We start from the raw sequence: 14602 nt of genomic DNA, 5'->3' as shown, positions 1-14602 counted from the left end.
AAAGAAATGAAGGAAACAATAGTAAAGATCAATAAAACTAAAAGCTGGTTCTTTGAGAAGATAAAGAAAATTGATAAACCATTATCCAGACTCATCAGAAAAAAAGAAAGAAGACTCAAATCAATAGAATTAGAAATGAAAAAGGAGAAGTAACAACTGACACTGCAGAAATACAAAGGATCATGAGAGATTACTACAAGCAACTACATGCCAATAAAATGGACAACTTGGAAGAAATGGACAAATTCTTAGAAAAGAACGACCTTCCAAGACTGAGCCAGGAAGAAACAGTATATATAAACAGACCCATCACAAGCACTGAAATTGAAACTGTGATTAAAAATCTTCAAAGAAACAAAAGCCCAGGGCCAGATGGTTTCACAGGTAAATTCTAGCAAACATTTAGAGGTGAGCTAACACCTATCCTTCTCAAACTCTTCCAAAATATAGCAGAGGGAGGAACAATCCCTAACTCATTCTATGAGGCCACCACCAACCTGATACCAAAACCAAAGATGTCACAAAGAAAGAAAACAACAGGCCAATATCACTGATGAACATAGATGCAAAAATCCTCAAAAAATACTAGCAAACAAAATCGAACAGCACATTAAAAGGATCGTACATCATGATCAAGTGGGATTTATCCCAGGAATGCAAGGATTCTTCAATATATGCAAATCAATCAATGTGATAAGCCATATTAACAACTTGAAGGAGAAAAACCATATGATCATCTCAGTAGATGCAGAAAAAGCTTTTGACACAATTCAACACCGATTTATGATAAAAACTCTCCAGAAAGTAGGCATAGAGGGAACTTACCTCAACATAATAATGGCCATATATGACAAACCCACAGCCAACATCGTTCTTAATCGTGAAAAACTGACACCATTTCCTCTAAGATCAGGAACAAGACAAAGTTGTCCACTCTCACCACTATTATTCAACATAGTTTTGGAAGTTTTAGCCACAGCAATCAGAAAAGAAAAAGAAGTAAAGGAATCCAAATAGGAAACGAAAAAGTAAAGCTGTCACTGGTTGCAGATGACATGATATTATACATAGAGAATCCTAAAGATGCCACAAGAACACTACTAGAGATTATCAATGAATTTGGTAAAGTACCAGGATAGAAAATAAATGCACAGAAATCTGCTGCATTCCTATACACTGATGATGAAAAATCTGAAAGAGAAACTAAGGAAACACTCCCATTTACCACTGCAAGAAAAAGAATAAAATACCTAGGAATAAACCTACCTAAGGAGATAAAAGACCTATATGCAGAAAACTATAAGTCACTGATGAAAGACATTAAAGATGATACAAACAGATGGAGAGATATACCATGTTCTTGGATTGGAAGAATCAACATTGTGATAATGACTGTATGACCCAAAGCAATCTATAGATTCAGTGCAATCCCTGTCAAACTGCCAATGGCATTTTTCACAAAAATAGAACAAAAAATTTCACAATTTGTATGGAAACACAAAAGGCCCTTTATAGCCAAAGCAATCTTTTTTTCTTTTTTTCTTTTTTTTTGTGGTACGTGGGCCTCTCTCTGTTGTGGCCTCTCCCATTGTGGAGCACACACTCCGAACGCACAGACTCAGCGGCCATGGTTCACGGGCCCAGCTGCTCCGCGGCACGTGGGACCTTCCCAGACAGGGGCATGAACCCGTGTCCCCTGCATCGGCAGGTGGAATCTCAACCACTGCACCACCAGGGAAGCCCCAAAGCAATCTTGAGAAAGAAAAATGGAGCTGGAGGAATCAGGCTCCCTGGTTTCAGACTATACTACAAAGCTACAGTAATCAAGGCAGTATGGTACTGGCACAAAAATAGAAATATAGATCAATGGAACAGGATAGAAAACCCAGAGATAAACCCATGCATATATGGTCACCTTATTTTTGATAAAGGAGGCAAGAATATACAATGCAGAAAAGACAGCCTCTTCAATAAGTGGTGCTGGGAAAACTGGACAGCCACATGTAAAAGAATGAAATTAGAACACTTCCTAACACCATACACAAAAATAAACTCAAAATGGATTAAAGACCTAAGTGTAAGGCCAGAAGTATAAAACTCTTAGAGGAAAACACAGGCAGAACACCTCATGACATAAATCACAGCAAGATCCTTTTTGATCCACCTCATAGAGAAATGGAAATAAAAACAAAAATAAACAATTGGGACCTAATGAGACTTAAAAGGTTTTGTACAGCAAAGGAAAACATAAGCAAGATGAAAAGACAACCCTCAGAATGGGAGAAAATATTTGAAAATGAAGCAACTGACAAAGGATTAATATCCAAAATTTAGAAGCAGCTCATGAAGCTCAATTTAAAACAAAAAACAAAGCAATCCAAAAATGGGCACAAGACCTAAATAGACATTTCTCTGAAGAAGATATACAGATTGCCAACAAACACATAAAAGGATGCTGAACATCACTAATCAATAGAGAAATGCAAATCAAAACTACAGTGAGGTATCACCTCACACCAGACAGAATGGCCAACATCAAAAGATCTAGAAACAATAAATGCTGGAGAGGGTGTGGAGAAAAGGGAACCCTCTTGCACTGTTGGTGGGAATGTAAATTGATACAGCCACTATGGAGAACAGTATGGAGGTTCCTTAAAAAACTAAAAAGAGAACTACCACATGACCCAGCAATCCCACTACTGGTCATATACCCTGAGAAAACCATAATGCAAAAAGAGTCATGTACCACAATGTTCATTGCAGCTCTATTTACAATAGCCAAGACTTGGAAGCAACCTCAGTGTCCATCGACAGAGGAATGGATAAAGAAGATGTGGCACATATATAAAATGGAATATTACTCAGCCATAAAAAGAAACGAAATTGAGTTATTTGTAGTGAGGTGGATGGACCTAGAGTCTGTCATACAGAGTGAAGTAAGTCAGAAAGAGAAAAACAAATACCATATGCTAATACACATATATGGAATCTAAAAAAAGAAAAATGGTTCTGATGAACATTGGGGCAGGACAGGAATAAAGACGCAGATGTAGAGAATGGACTTGAGGACACGGGGAGGAGGAAGGGTAAGCTGGGATGAAGTGAGGGAGTGGCATGGACATATATATACACTACCAAATGTAAAATACATAGCTCGTGGGAAGCAGCCGCATAGCACAGGGTGATCAGCTCGGTGCTTTGTGACCACCTAGAGTGGTGGGATAGGGAGGGTGGGAGGGAGACTGAAGAGAGAGGGCACATGGGGATATATGTTTATGTATAGCAGATTCACTTTGTTATAAAGCAGAAACTAACACACCATTTTAAAGCAATTATACTCCAATAAAGATGTTAAAAAATAAAATAAAATAAATGGTAGAACTATAAATTAATTAAATGCACTGGTTTTATCTAAGACATGCCCATTAGCATAGCTCTCACTGATTTCCTTTAAAGTGTGGGTGTTGTTTCTATCATCTTTCCAGATGCACAGACTTTGAGATACGACTTGAGGGTCCTACACCTAAGCTCTATTAGCCATAAACTTGGCTGATGATATCAACAGGCTCCACAGGTTTGTCAGGTGTAAATTTTTGTAGCAGTGTAAAAGCTAATACAATTAGAGCAAAGTAAGTGGATCTATTCATTGATGAAAATGTAACGTAAAGACATGGGAAGTGTATGGGTATGCAGGATGTGCACACTCACACACAGAGATGCACGATGGGTACATAAGAGGAGAGGCAGAGGCTGAAAATGATTTTTATTCATTCATTCATTTGACAAACACTCATCAGGGCCTCTCGACTGAGTCCCAGGGCACCAAAAAGAGATGTGGGTGCTGGCCTCAAGGGTTCAGTCAAATGGGTACCTGCTACAGACTGAGGCTCATTGGATCTTTGGTTTAAAAAGACTTCACTAGTTTTTAAAGCCTTTAAATGCCATCTTCTTTCTCATTCTTGGAGATTTTTTTTAAGTTCCAGAAATCTTTCCCATTTATGCCATGTGGCTCTTCCAATATGCTATTGATTTATTTAATAATATGTATATTTTAGATACCATCATTATTATTTCTACTGCTGTTACACTGGAAAGGGCTTTATGTCTAGTGATGAACCAAATGTCAAACACACACACTTTATGAATATATATAAATATAAATATTGTTTTTCATTTCTTAAAAAGATATTAAAACTACGTACAAGACCATCCTCTTAAACAAACAACAACAAACAGACCATGGCTCTGTTCCTCTAAAGCTAATGCTGCCAGAAGAAATATATCATTAATTCCCTTTAATTTCCCTCAAAGAGTCATTATTTATATGAAAACCTGGACAGAATGGACTTCAGAAAGCCCTCCCTTCTCACTAATCTGAAGACATCTGGGAAGGTTACTGAAGCAAGAAGAAAATCGCACAGTAAAGTTTCATAGGGCTTAACTCTTAGCTCCTAATTATTTCCTTGCCAACTAATAGAAATCAAACTTACCTAAACTTAAAATTTTAAATCAAAGGTGTGTGGCTATTATGGGAAAGCTTGCCACAGATCAACACTCTCACTAAGAACAAATAGAAAACCTGGATAAAATACACATCTAAAAACTGATTTAAGAGGCCCAACACCAAGAAGGCAGGGTCAGCAGGTTGACTGCACTTTGTACATGCCCTCTCTCCCCAGAACTTACCTCCTGTTGGCCTCCATGTGCAGGAGCTGGTGGGGAGTGGCTGCTAGGAGTGAGGGACCTGGCAGAGCCGAGGCATAACCAGAGTCTGGGGCAGCCAAGGAGCCCTACCAGGAGGGGTGAGGCTTTAGAGAGACAGAATGACGAGGAAATGAGCCAAACAGCACACGGTGTTTCCCTCAACACGTTTACAGACTAATCTGCACAGGGAAGAGGTGATAAAGCAGTCATAAAAATGGCTTAAAAAGAGCAGAATTTTCAGCCATTTTATGCTGTCCGAAATATAAAAATTAGAATTTTGGACCACTTTGGAGTTGCCTTGGGAAGCAGCTCAAGCCCTCAGGTGGGACTCCTGCAGAGCTATCCCCAAGACTGGGGTGGTGGGGACCAGAGCCTAGCTGAGCCTCAGCAAGACAGCAGAGCAGCCCCTACACCAGCTCTGACCTCCAGACACGAGAGGGAACGTTGCGTGAAGTCTCTACAACTTTCGCACATAATCAAAATTACCAGGTAGACAACTACAGAGCCCACGTGCCCTGGAGCCTGTGTGCCACAACTAGAGAGAGAAAACTCGCACACCACAACAAAAGAGAAGCCCGCACACTGAGATGAAGAGACCACATGCCACAACGAAAGATCCCACATGCCTCAACGAAGATCCCGCATGCTGCAATTAAGAACCGATGCAGCCAAAAAAAAAACACATGTGACCAAATAGTTCTAAAAAAAAAAAAAAAATTACCAGGCAGACCAAAACTTGGGGACAAGCAACAAAGGAGACAATAGAAATGATACCACAGATGGCCAGATACTGCAGCTATCAGCCTAGAAATTAATGATTAACGTGTTCAAAAAAAAGATTGCAAGATGGAGAATTTCACCAGAGACAATACATCTATTAGAAACTGTCAAATTAAAATTGTAGAAATGAAAACTACATTAACTGAAATGAAGAATTCAGCAGATGGCTGAGGCTTCCCAAGTGGTCCAGTGGCTAAGACTCTGCACTCCCAATGCAGGGGGCCTGGGTTCAATCACTTGTCAGGGAACTAGATCCCATATGCTGCAACTAAAAAGATCCCGCATGCCGCAACTATAAAAAGATCCCGCATGCCTCAAATAAGACCCAGTACAGCCAAATAAATAAATAAATAATTTTAAAAATAAATAAAATAAATATTTTTTTAAAAAGAATTCAACAGATGGCTTTAACAGATAATAGACACATGAGCAGCAACTTAGGATGCTACAAAGTAGATTGGAAGGTTTCCACTGATTGAAGCATGGAGAGCAAAGGGATGTAAATAAAACCACAAGCATAAGGGACAAATGGGACTTGGAAGAACTGTTTAACATTCACAGGATTGGAGTCCTAGGATGTGAAAAGAGAGAGAGAATGGTGCAGAGCAATGTTTAAAGAAATAATGGCCAATATTATTGCTAAACTGATGAAGGATATCAAACTGTAGATGCAAAAACTGTGATGAATCTTAAGCAGCATAAATGCAAAGAAGACCAAAACAAGGGTGGCACCAGGGTGCTCCAGCCTTCACTTCTTTTGGACTTTCCTGAGCTTAGGTGCCTTCAGAAAAGTTTTACAAAGCAATGGACATCCTCCAGTGGTTAACAGATTTCTTGGAATGGAATTTACTTTCTTCCCTCCTGACCATCTGTGATTCCACATGGTCGTTGACTTCATGTCTCAAAACTGCAGCCAAAAGTGAGAGGAGCAGGGATGAGGTTCAGAGATGTCACAGTGAGCTTCATGGGCCCCCATGCTCCCCCATGCCCCTCCTGGCTGCACGCCATACTACAAGTTTTATACTTTTGGCTATGGATCATATAATGGAGCATATACTAATGATTTTTAACCCATCTCTATGATCTACACAGCCGCCCCCTTAATTTCTGGGTAACACACCATCACAAACAGCTGTTACAGTCATATCGTGTTGACTCAACCACTGCAAGTCTTAGATATCCTCAGATGAGTTATACCAGTTCTTTTAAAAACAAAGGGAAAGAAGCCAGTCTTAGAAGGCTACATACTGAGGATTCCAAATATGACTTTCTAGAAAAGACAAAACTATGAAGACAGTGAAAAGATCAGTGGTTGCCAGGGCTTGGAGGGTAGAGATGAAGAGGTAAAGCATAGAGGATTTTTAGGGCAGTGAAAATACTCTGTATGATAAAATAATGGTGAGTACATTATACATGTCATAATATATTTGTGAAAACCCATAGAATGTACAACACCAAAAGTAAACCCTAATGTAAACTATAAACTTCAGCTAATAATAATGTGTTAATATCTGTTCATCACTCATAACGAATGTACCACACTAATGCAAGATGTTAATAATATGAGGAAAGAGAGAGAGAGAGAGAGAGAGTGTGTGTGTGTGTGTGTGTGTGTGTGTGTGTTTAGAGGTATATGATAGCTCTGTGATTTCTACTCACTTTTTCTGTAAATTTAAAATTATGCTATATGAAATAAGTCAGAAAGAGTAAGACAAATACTGTATGATTTTACTTACATGTAGAATCTTAAAAACCAGAAATCACAGGAACAGAGTAGATTGGTGGTTTCCAGGGAGGGGGGGCCGGGGTACTTATGCGTAAATGTTAGTCAAAGAGTACAAATTTCTAGTATTAAGATAAATAAGTTCCAGGGATATAATGTACAGCATGGTGACTATAGTTAACAATACAGTATTATATACTTGATAGTTGCTAAGTGAGTAGGTCTTAAAAGTTCTCAACACCCACACAGAAAGGACTATGTAGGGCGACGAAAGTGTTAACTAACCCTATTGTTTTAATCATTTTGCAGTATACTGGATATATATATCCAATCACCTTAAACTTACATAATGTTATATGCCAACTGTATCTCAACAAAGCTGGGAAAAATTTTTAAACTGCTCTAAAAAATAAAGTTTATTAATTTTTTTAATAAAAGGAAAATGATCCTAGCATTAGACTCACCCTTGAGCCCTTTTCATCTCAAGTTCCAAGTCAGAACTATAGCTCTAGAGGTGCTGCTGCTGCGCGTTCCTGATGACCACAGAAACGCAGTGGGCTAGAGTCAGAACCACTGCTCTGGGGTCTCCATCCTCATCAGCTCCAGCTCACTCCTCACAAATAAGTGGGAAAGGCAGTATCTTCTCTACCATGATCTCATGAAGATCACATGAGACAGACTGATAGCAGAGAATAGGTATCAAAGCATTACTTTTCTTTGTTCCATTACTAAAATGTTTCTTATGGTGAATATTCTCAAAAATAAACTCTCAAGCTCCCTTGTATGCAGCTTCCATACAAGGCCTGAAACAAATGATGGGTAATTTCCGTGAGGAACTGTGCACATTTAGATATGTTATAATGACAAAGACAGAGTATGTGATTGAGGCTTTGTAAAAAAAGATTCTCTTCAACCCATCTGAACCATTTCTAATCTCCTCTATAACTGGAAAAAGCATAAACAACTCCAAGAGAGACAAGACAATGAAAATCAATCTGTTAAACAAGAGATCGAAATGCAACTTCATTTTATTTTGCAGGGAGAATGTCTGAAACTGAAACTTCAGTATGAATAATCTCAATAAAAGAAGCAGAAAAGTGGGAGGGAGGAGAGGAGGGGGAGGAGGAAATTGTGGTTTTCTCTCTTTCTTTGATTGTTAAATGAATGTTTAGGGGGGAAAAGCCATAACTTTATCAGGCTTTTGCTTATCATCAAAACCGCAATAAAAATTTACATCCTTAAATCCTGTACACATCTCTAAATTGTGCCTTTCTCCCATAAAATGTTTTTTAATTTGATTGTTTTAGTCTCTCTCACTTTTTCTATTATTATTGCTGACTCAATCCCCAATTCCCTCTTAAACACTCAGTTCCCTACTTTTGAATTGCTTTTCTTTTTCACGCGGTCCACTTTAGAGTACTTTACAATTCTTTTGAAACTGTGTCATTTGGTTTCATAGATATAGTGGGTATGTGTGATGTGCTCAGCAATAGGAGAAGAAGCCCTTTATCATTCTGACTTCCAGGAAAAGTGCTAGGAACACAAAGGCTGGAACTACTAATCCTTCAGGAAGCAGACGCAGAGAGAATTTTTAGAGCAGTGGAACTACTCTGTATGATTCTGTAATGGTTGAAACACGTTGTTACATATTTGTCCAAATCCACAGATGTACAACACCAAGAGTGAATCCTAGTGCAAACTGTGGACTTTGGGTGACGATGACATGTCAACATGGGTTCACTGACTATAACAAATGTCCCCCACTGGAGGCGGTGTTGATAGTGGGGGAGGCCATGCATGAGTTGGGGCATGGAGTATATGAGGAATCTCTGTACCTTCCTCTGACTTTTGCTGTGAACCTAAAAAAAATGTTTTTACAAATAAAAATTTAAATTAAAAAAAAAAAAGCAACTTGGTAGCCCCTGACACCCTGAGTCCTCTGAAACGTCTCTCAGGAGTGCTGCACATTCCCTCCTCTGGGAACATGAATCTACCTTTGTTCTGGCTCTCTGGGCACGATGATGGTTTATTTATGAATCTGGATTTGAACTAATCTCTCGTGAAGTCAGACGTGCACATACTCAGATGGAAGGGTCTGCACACTCCCCAGAGCACGGTCTGTCTGGGGCAGAGCTGAGGGTGAAGCTGACTCTTCACCACACATGGCCTCAGAGCCTCAGTCTCTGCAGGTCCACAGTGCCCCCAGCCCTGCCCACCCACATGGCCTTCAAACAGCACATCAGTCCCTCAGTCCCCAGTCGTGTCACATACCTGCTGTCCTGCCTTTTACTGGGGACCTTCCTACCTGTCCCACCTGGCAGACCCCTGCCTATCGGCTTCATCCCAGACTGAGAAGACGTCATCAGAGAAATATATCCCAACTGCAGTGGGCTTTCCTGAGGGGGTGCCAGCCATTAGCAGAGTCCTTACCACCCTGTGGGGACTGTTACTTTACTTTTAGCCTCCTCTGCAGCCTATGATTTTCACGCAGAAAAGTCTATCAATTCCAACAGCAAAACCTAATCCTGGGCACAAAGGAGATCTCAGGGTTACAGGAGTTCATGATAATCCCTAGATATGCAGATACAAGCAACTGTTCCTAAAACAATTTTGTGACTATGTATCTATGGAGGCACTTTTGTTTTAGTGTTAGACATAAATCAGTGGCTGAATAAAGTGTGGTGGAACTAGTGTAAGAAAATAAAACTCCAAAATAAGAAACAAACTGAGAAATGACTACTCAGTGTGGTGAACTAAATAATTATTTATCAGGGAAAGGAAGTATTACAGTCACGGTCTACATTTCACAATCTGTAGCCCATAGGTTGTGTGGGGTGAATCCTCTTTTATTCACTTCACCTCTTTGCTAGTGGCCCATCTCCAGTGTATGGATGACATAGGGGATTTTTTTTAAAGTAAGTGACCCATAAATTTTAGCCCCACATGGAACCTTTATACCATCAACAAAAAGATGAACACTTTTAATATCTGGCAATGAAAAGAAAGGATTTTGCTATTCATTTTGGAAGGATTATTTCCATCCACAGAACTTTGCAATGAAAGGAAGGCTTCTTAAGTTGGCATTTTGCAAACCTCCCTCAGCCTCAAGCATCCCCCAAATCCAGGAGCCGTTGTGCAGCAGGGAAGCACAAAGAAGGCCCCAGCGTTAGGGGTTCCTGCGTCACTGGGCCTGCAAAGCAAGTGCCTGCTCCTAGAATCCTCCACATTCTGCTCAGGGAGGCCCACCCCAGCCTGAGGCGCCTGTGAGAAGACTCTGACACAGGTGGATGCCAACATACCAGCTCCTTCCTAAGAGCTAAGCACTTTGTACAGGGAAGGCCTTCTTCTACACTAGAAATAGTTACTACTGGAGCTCACTTTGCTTGTACGTCTGTAAAAATGCCTTCTTCTATTAGGAAAAATCACACATATACTTGATCCCAAACTTTCTCCCCTGTTTAAAAAAAAGGCAGGATATTTACCCTCAGGGAGACGGAAGTATCAACTAGGTAATCTCAGATCCTTTCCTGAGAAATGTTGAAAGGCAGGTCTTTTGAATCTTGAAAAATGAACTAAAGTAAAAAAGCTGTCATTTATATTCATCCCTAGTATAAATGAGGTCAGACATAGCCAATGACTGCACAACTGAAAATAACATCATCTGGAAATCTACGCACAGTAAACACACTTGTGGACAAGATGGGGATGAGATACTTTTTAATCATTAGAGCAACATCTCATTGCTGGTGTCAAAATCTCTACTCCTTGAGTTTTACCATTTTCAGTGTTTAAACTTTCAATAAATACTACATATTTAATAAGTCAATTGTGAGTTTAAACTTGCATGATAAGTCTCGAGCAGAAACCACAATGAGAATGTAAGCAAGAACTGATGCAAAGACTGTGAGATCAGAAAAGAAAATATCTTCTTACCATGTTTATTGATGACACAGGACCAATGCTGTTAACATAGATGTCAACATCAATTACGGTGGGTTTTACTGTGGAGAAAACAAATGTGTGTTAATACACTGTGCTAGAGAGACCGAGGAAAGTGCTACTCAACTTCCTCTGAGTCACACACTAACAGCTCAACGGCATGTGGGAAAGGGGTGTATTTTTCTTTGGGACTTGCCAGGTAGTTACAATTCTCAAAGGATTAAAGAATCTTACTCGTATTTAATAAATTCTAAAAAAACAGGATATTTATACGCTGCAAGTTGCCAGTGATAGATGACCATAAAGATACTCTGTAGCATTTGTTTAGCTGATTATATGGCAGAGAAAACATAAAATGTTAAAATATAAGACACTGCATCAGAAATTTAATGTCAAAGTTATGCTAAGAAATCAAACCCAAGTAATGAGTAATATCAGGGACAATTCAAGTTATTTATCCATTACCTGGTTGCAACTCAAAGCAAAGATCTGGAGAGTACATACACCAAAGGAGATTAAGAAATACTGATTATTGGTGTCATTATTACCTAAAGAAACACACACACACATATCACAGACTTCAAATCATACAACTCAAAAAAGAATAACACTTTATGGGCTTCCCTGGTGGCGCAGTGGTTGAGAATCTGCTTGCTAATGCAGGGGACACAGGTTCAAGTCCTGGTCTGGGAGGATCCCATATGCCACGGAGCAACCAGGCCCGTGAGCCACAACTACTGAGCTTGCGCGTCTGGAGCCTGTGCTCCACCACAAGAGAGGCCCTGATAGTAAGAGGCCCATGCACCGCGATGAAGAGTGGCCCTCGCTTGCCACAACTAGAGAAAGCCCTCGCACAGAAACGAAGACGCAACACAGCAAAAATAAAATAAATAAATTAATAAACTCCTACCCCCAACATCTTCTTTAAAAAAAACAAAAAAAGAAAAAGAATAACACTTTAGTAAGTCAAGAAATTACCGTTCCAACTATAAGGGAGTAAAATTCATATAACAAGAAACTGTAATATCTAACATCGTGCATGAGGTAAAATTGCCTCATTTAACCTTAAAGAAAATCATTTTCACTTTCCTTGGCAAAAATGGAACTTGGGAGACCAGTAATGAGATTCCTGAGACAGCCACCTCTGAGTCAGGGGTCCGTGCCAGTGAAAAGGAGGAGTCTCTCTTTCCCCAGCACTCAGCAACTGATAACGGGGAGAAAAACACCAATTTCAGAATATTTCTGCCCCAGAGGAACATGAACAAGACTCCTGAACCTTTGCACATAAACACAGAGTGTTTCTATGGAAACAAGGGTGTTTGCATCTGCAATTATTTTGAGCTTCCTCCAGTTTTGCTAACTAATCATTCACAAATGGACTTCTGCACTCTACTTCTGGAACTATGAGTGGCACCTGTAAGCTCACAGTCTGTTGTTCAGTTATGTAACCAGCATTCTGCAGCCTGAGCCATGTTGTCCGGACCTCCAAGAAAATGAAAATAATGACAATGAACTGGAGCCAACTACTATGACATCTGTCAGCGCAACCAAGCCACGTTAGCTTCAAAGAGCTGTTGGCATTTTGGAAAACACCGCAATACAATTCTAAGTACTATGTGTCTAGTGCTTAAATTTCATAAAAGGACTATTCTTCATTTTAGGCTGAGCTTTGCTAACTACTCTGAACAGTAAGTAACATCTTTCTTCAACTTAATTGGGTTCAGCAAGTGTTCTGTCTCCAAACGCTGTGCTGCATAACCTTTGGTAATGTTATACAAAGGCTGTGTTAAGTCAATCAGTTGAGGACCTACTTTTTTCAAGAGATTTTTCTGGTTGTTTCATGGTACTTATTAGACTTTAGGCTTCCAGGGCTTTTAATCTCATTAAATAAAACGGGCCTACAGATGTAAAGCCTTGACAACTTGAAGTGGGAAGTGTCAAATGAGTATTAAGTGCAGTAGTATAATAAAGGTTTTAAGAGAAGAGTTTGGAAAACACAAACACACATACACACACACACACAAAACTTGGGGGAAATAAACTGTTTTAAGTAAATTCTCGTTAAAGCAGCGTCATGCTAAAGTAAAAGAAGCCTTTAGGAAAGTGGCTCCGACAGTGGTACCCAGGAAAGAGACTGGCCACAGGAGACTCAAGGTTTACAGTTCATAGATTACAGATTAAGCCCGGACAAATGATCTTCAATTAGGATGCCAAGACCATTCAATGGGGAAAAAGTATTTTCAACAAATGGTGCTATGTAAACTGGATACCCACAAGCAAAAAACTGAAGTTGAACCCTTACACAATATACAAAATTAACTCAAAATGGATCAGAAACCTAAAGGTAAGATTTGAAACTACAAAACTCTTAGAAGAAAACATAGGGGAAAAGCTTCATGACACTGGATTTGGAAATTATTTCTCGTATATGACACCAAAAGCACAGGTAATAAAAGAAAAAAATAAATAAACTGGACTACATCAAAATTAAAAACTTCTGTGCATCAAAGGACACAGTTAACACAGTGGAAAGGCAACTCACATTATGGGAGAAAACATCTGTAAATCATATGTTTGATAAGTGGTTAATATCCAAAAAATAAAAAGAACTCCCACAACTCAACAACAGATAAGCAAAACAACCTCATTTAAAAATGGGTAAAGGACTTAGACATTTCTCTAAAGAGACATACAAATGACCAATAAGCACATGAAATGACATTTAACATTATTAGTCATTAGGGAAATGCAAATCAAAACCACTTCACATCCATTGTGATGGCTACTATTAAAAAAAAACAAAAAAAAACAAGTGTTGGCAATGACATGGAGAAAATGAAAACCTTGTACACTGCTGGTGGGAATGTAAAATAATGCAGGCAATACGGAAAACAGTATGGTGGTTCCTCAAAAAAACAAAAAATAGAACTACCCTATAACCCAGCAATTCCACTTCTGGTTATATACCCAGAAGAATTAAAATCAGGGACTCAAACATATATTTGTACACGCATGTTCACAGCAGCATCATTCACAACAGCCAAAAGGAGGAAGCAAGCCAAGTGCACATGGAGGGATAAATGGGTAAACCAAACATAGTATATACATATGGAATATTACTCAGCCTTTTTGTATTTGTTTATGTGATGGTCAGTCAGGTGCAGCCTCAAGAAGAGAGGCTCAGGAAAACAAAATTGATTTATTCACAGGTCGTAAAGACAGGAGGTATGGCATGCTTTGCCCGACTACATGGTTAAGACATAAGGGTAGTCAGGAGGCAGAAGACAGGGCAAGGGAGGGGGTGCTTAGGCCCTGATCTGAATTGGGGTCTCTGAAGGAAAGGCAGAGCAGGGAAGGGTAAATAGCTCGGGTTGGCTAGTTTGGCTAGCTTGAATAATTCCTGTGGGCTTTCAGCTATACAGGTGGTCTCCAGTGGCCTGGTACCAGGCCCTGGGA

General features: G+C 39.5%; 1 protein-coding gene across 1 annotated transcript in view; it reads right to left on the bottom strand.

Moving 5' to 3' along the window:
• Positions 1 to 14602, bottom strand: part of GABRG3 (gamma-aminobutyric acid type A receptor subunit gamma3) — a gene marked incomplete at both ends in the record, with an annotated part of 410377 nt that overhangs the window by 337024 nt on the left and 58751 nt on the right. The window contains one exon of the mRNA XM_081230173.1: positions 11141 to 11208. Coding sequence (XP_081086299.1) covers positions 11141 to 11208 — 68 coding nt within the window. The remainder of the gene's footprint in view (positions 1 to 11140; positions 11209 to 14602) is intronic.

The sequence above is a fragment of the Mesoplodon bidens genome, assembly GCF_964165515.1.
Source record: "Mesoplodon bidens genome assembly, chromosome: 3".
Taxonomy (NCBI): domain Eukaryota; kingdom Metazoa; phylum Chordata; class Mammalia; order Artiodactyla; family Ziphiidae; genus Mesoplodon; species Mesoplodon bidens.
Note: the sequence above shows the minus strand (reverse complement) of the source record. Positions and strands in the feature narration are given on the sequence as shown.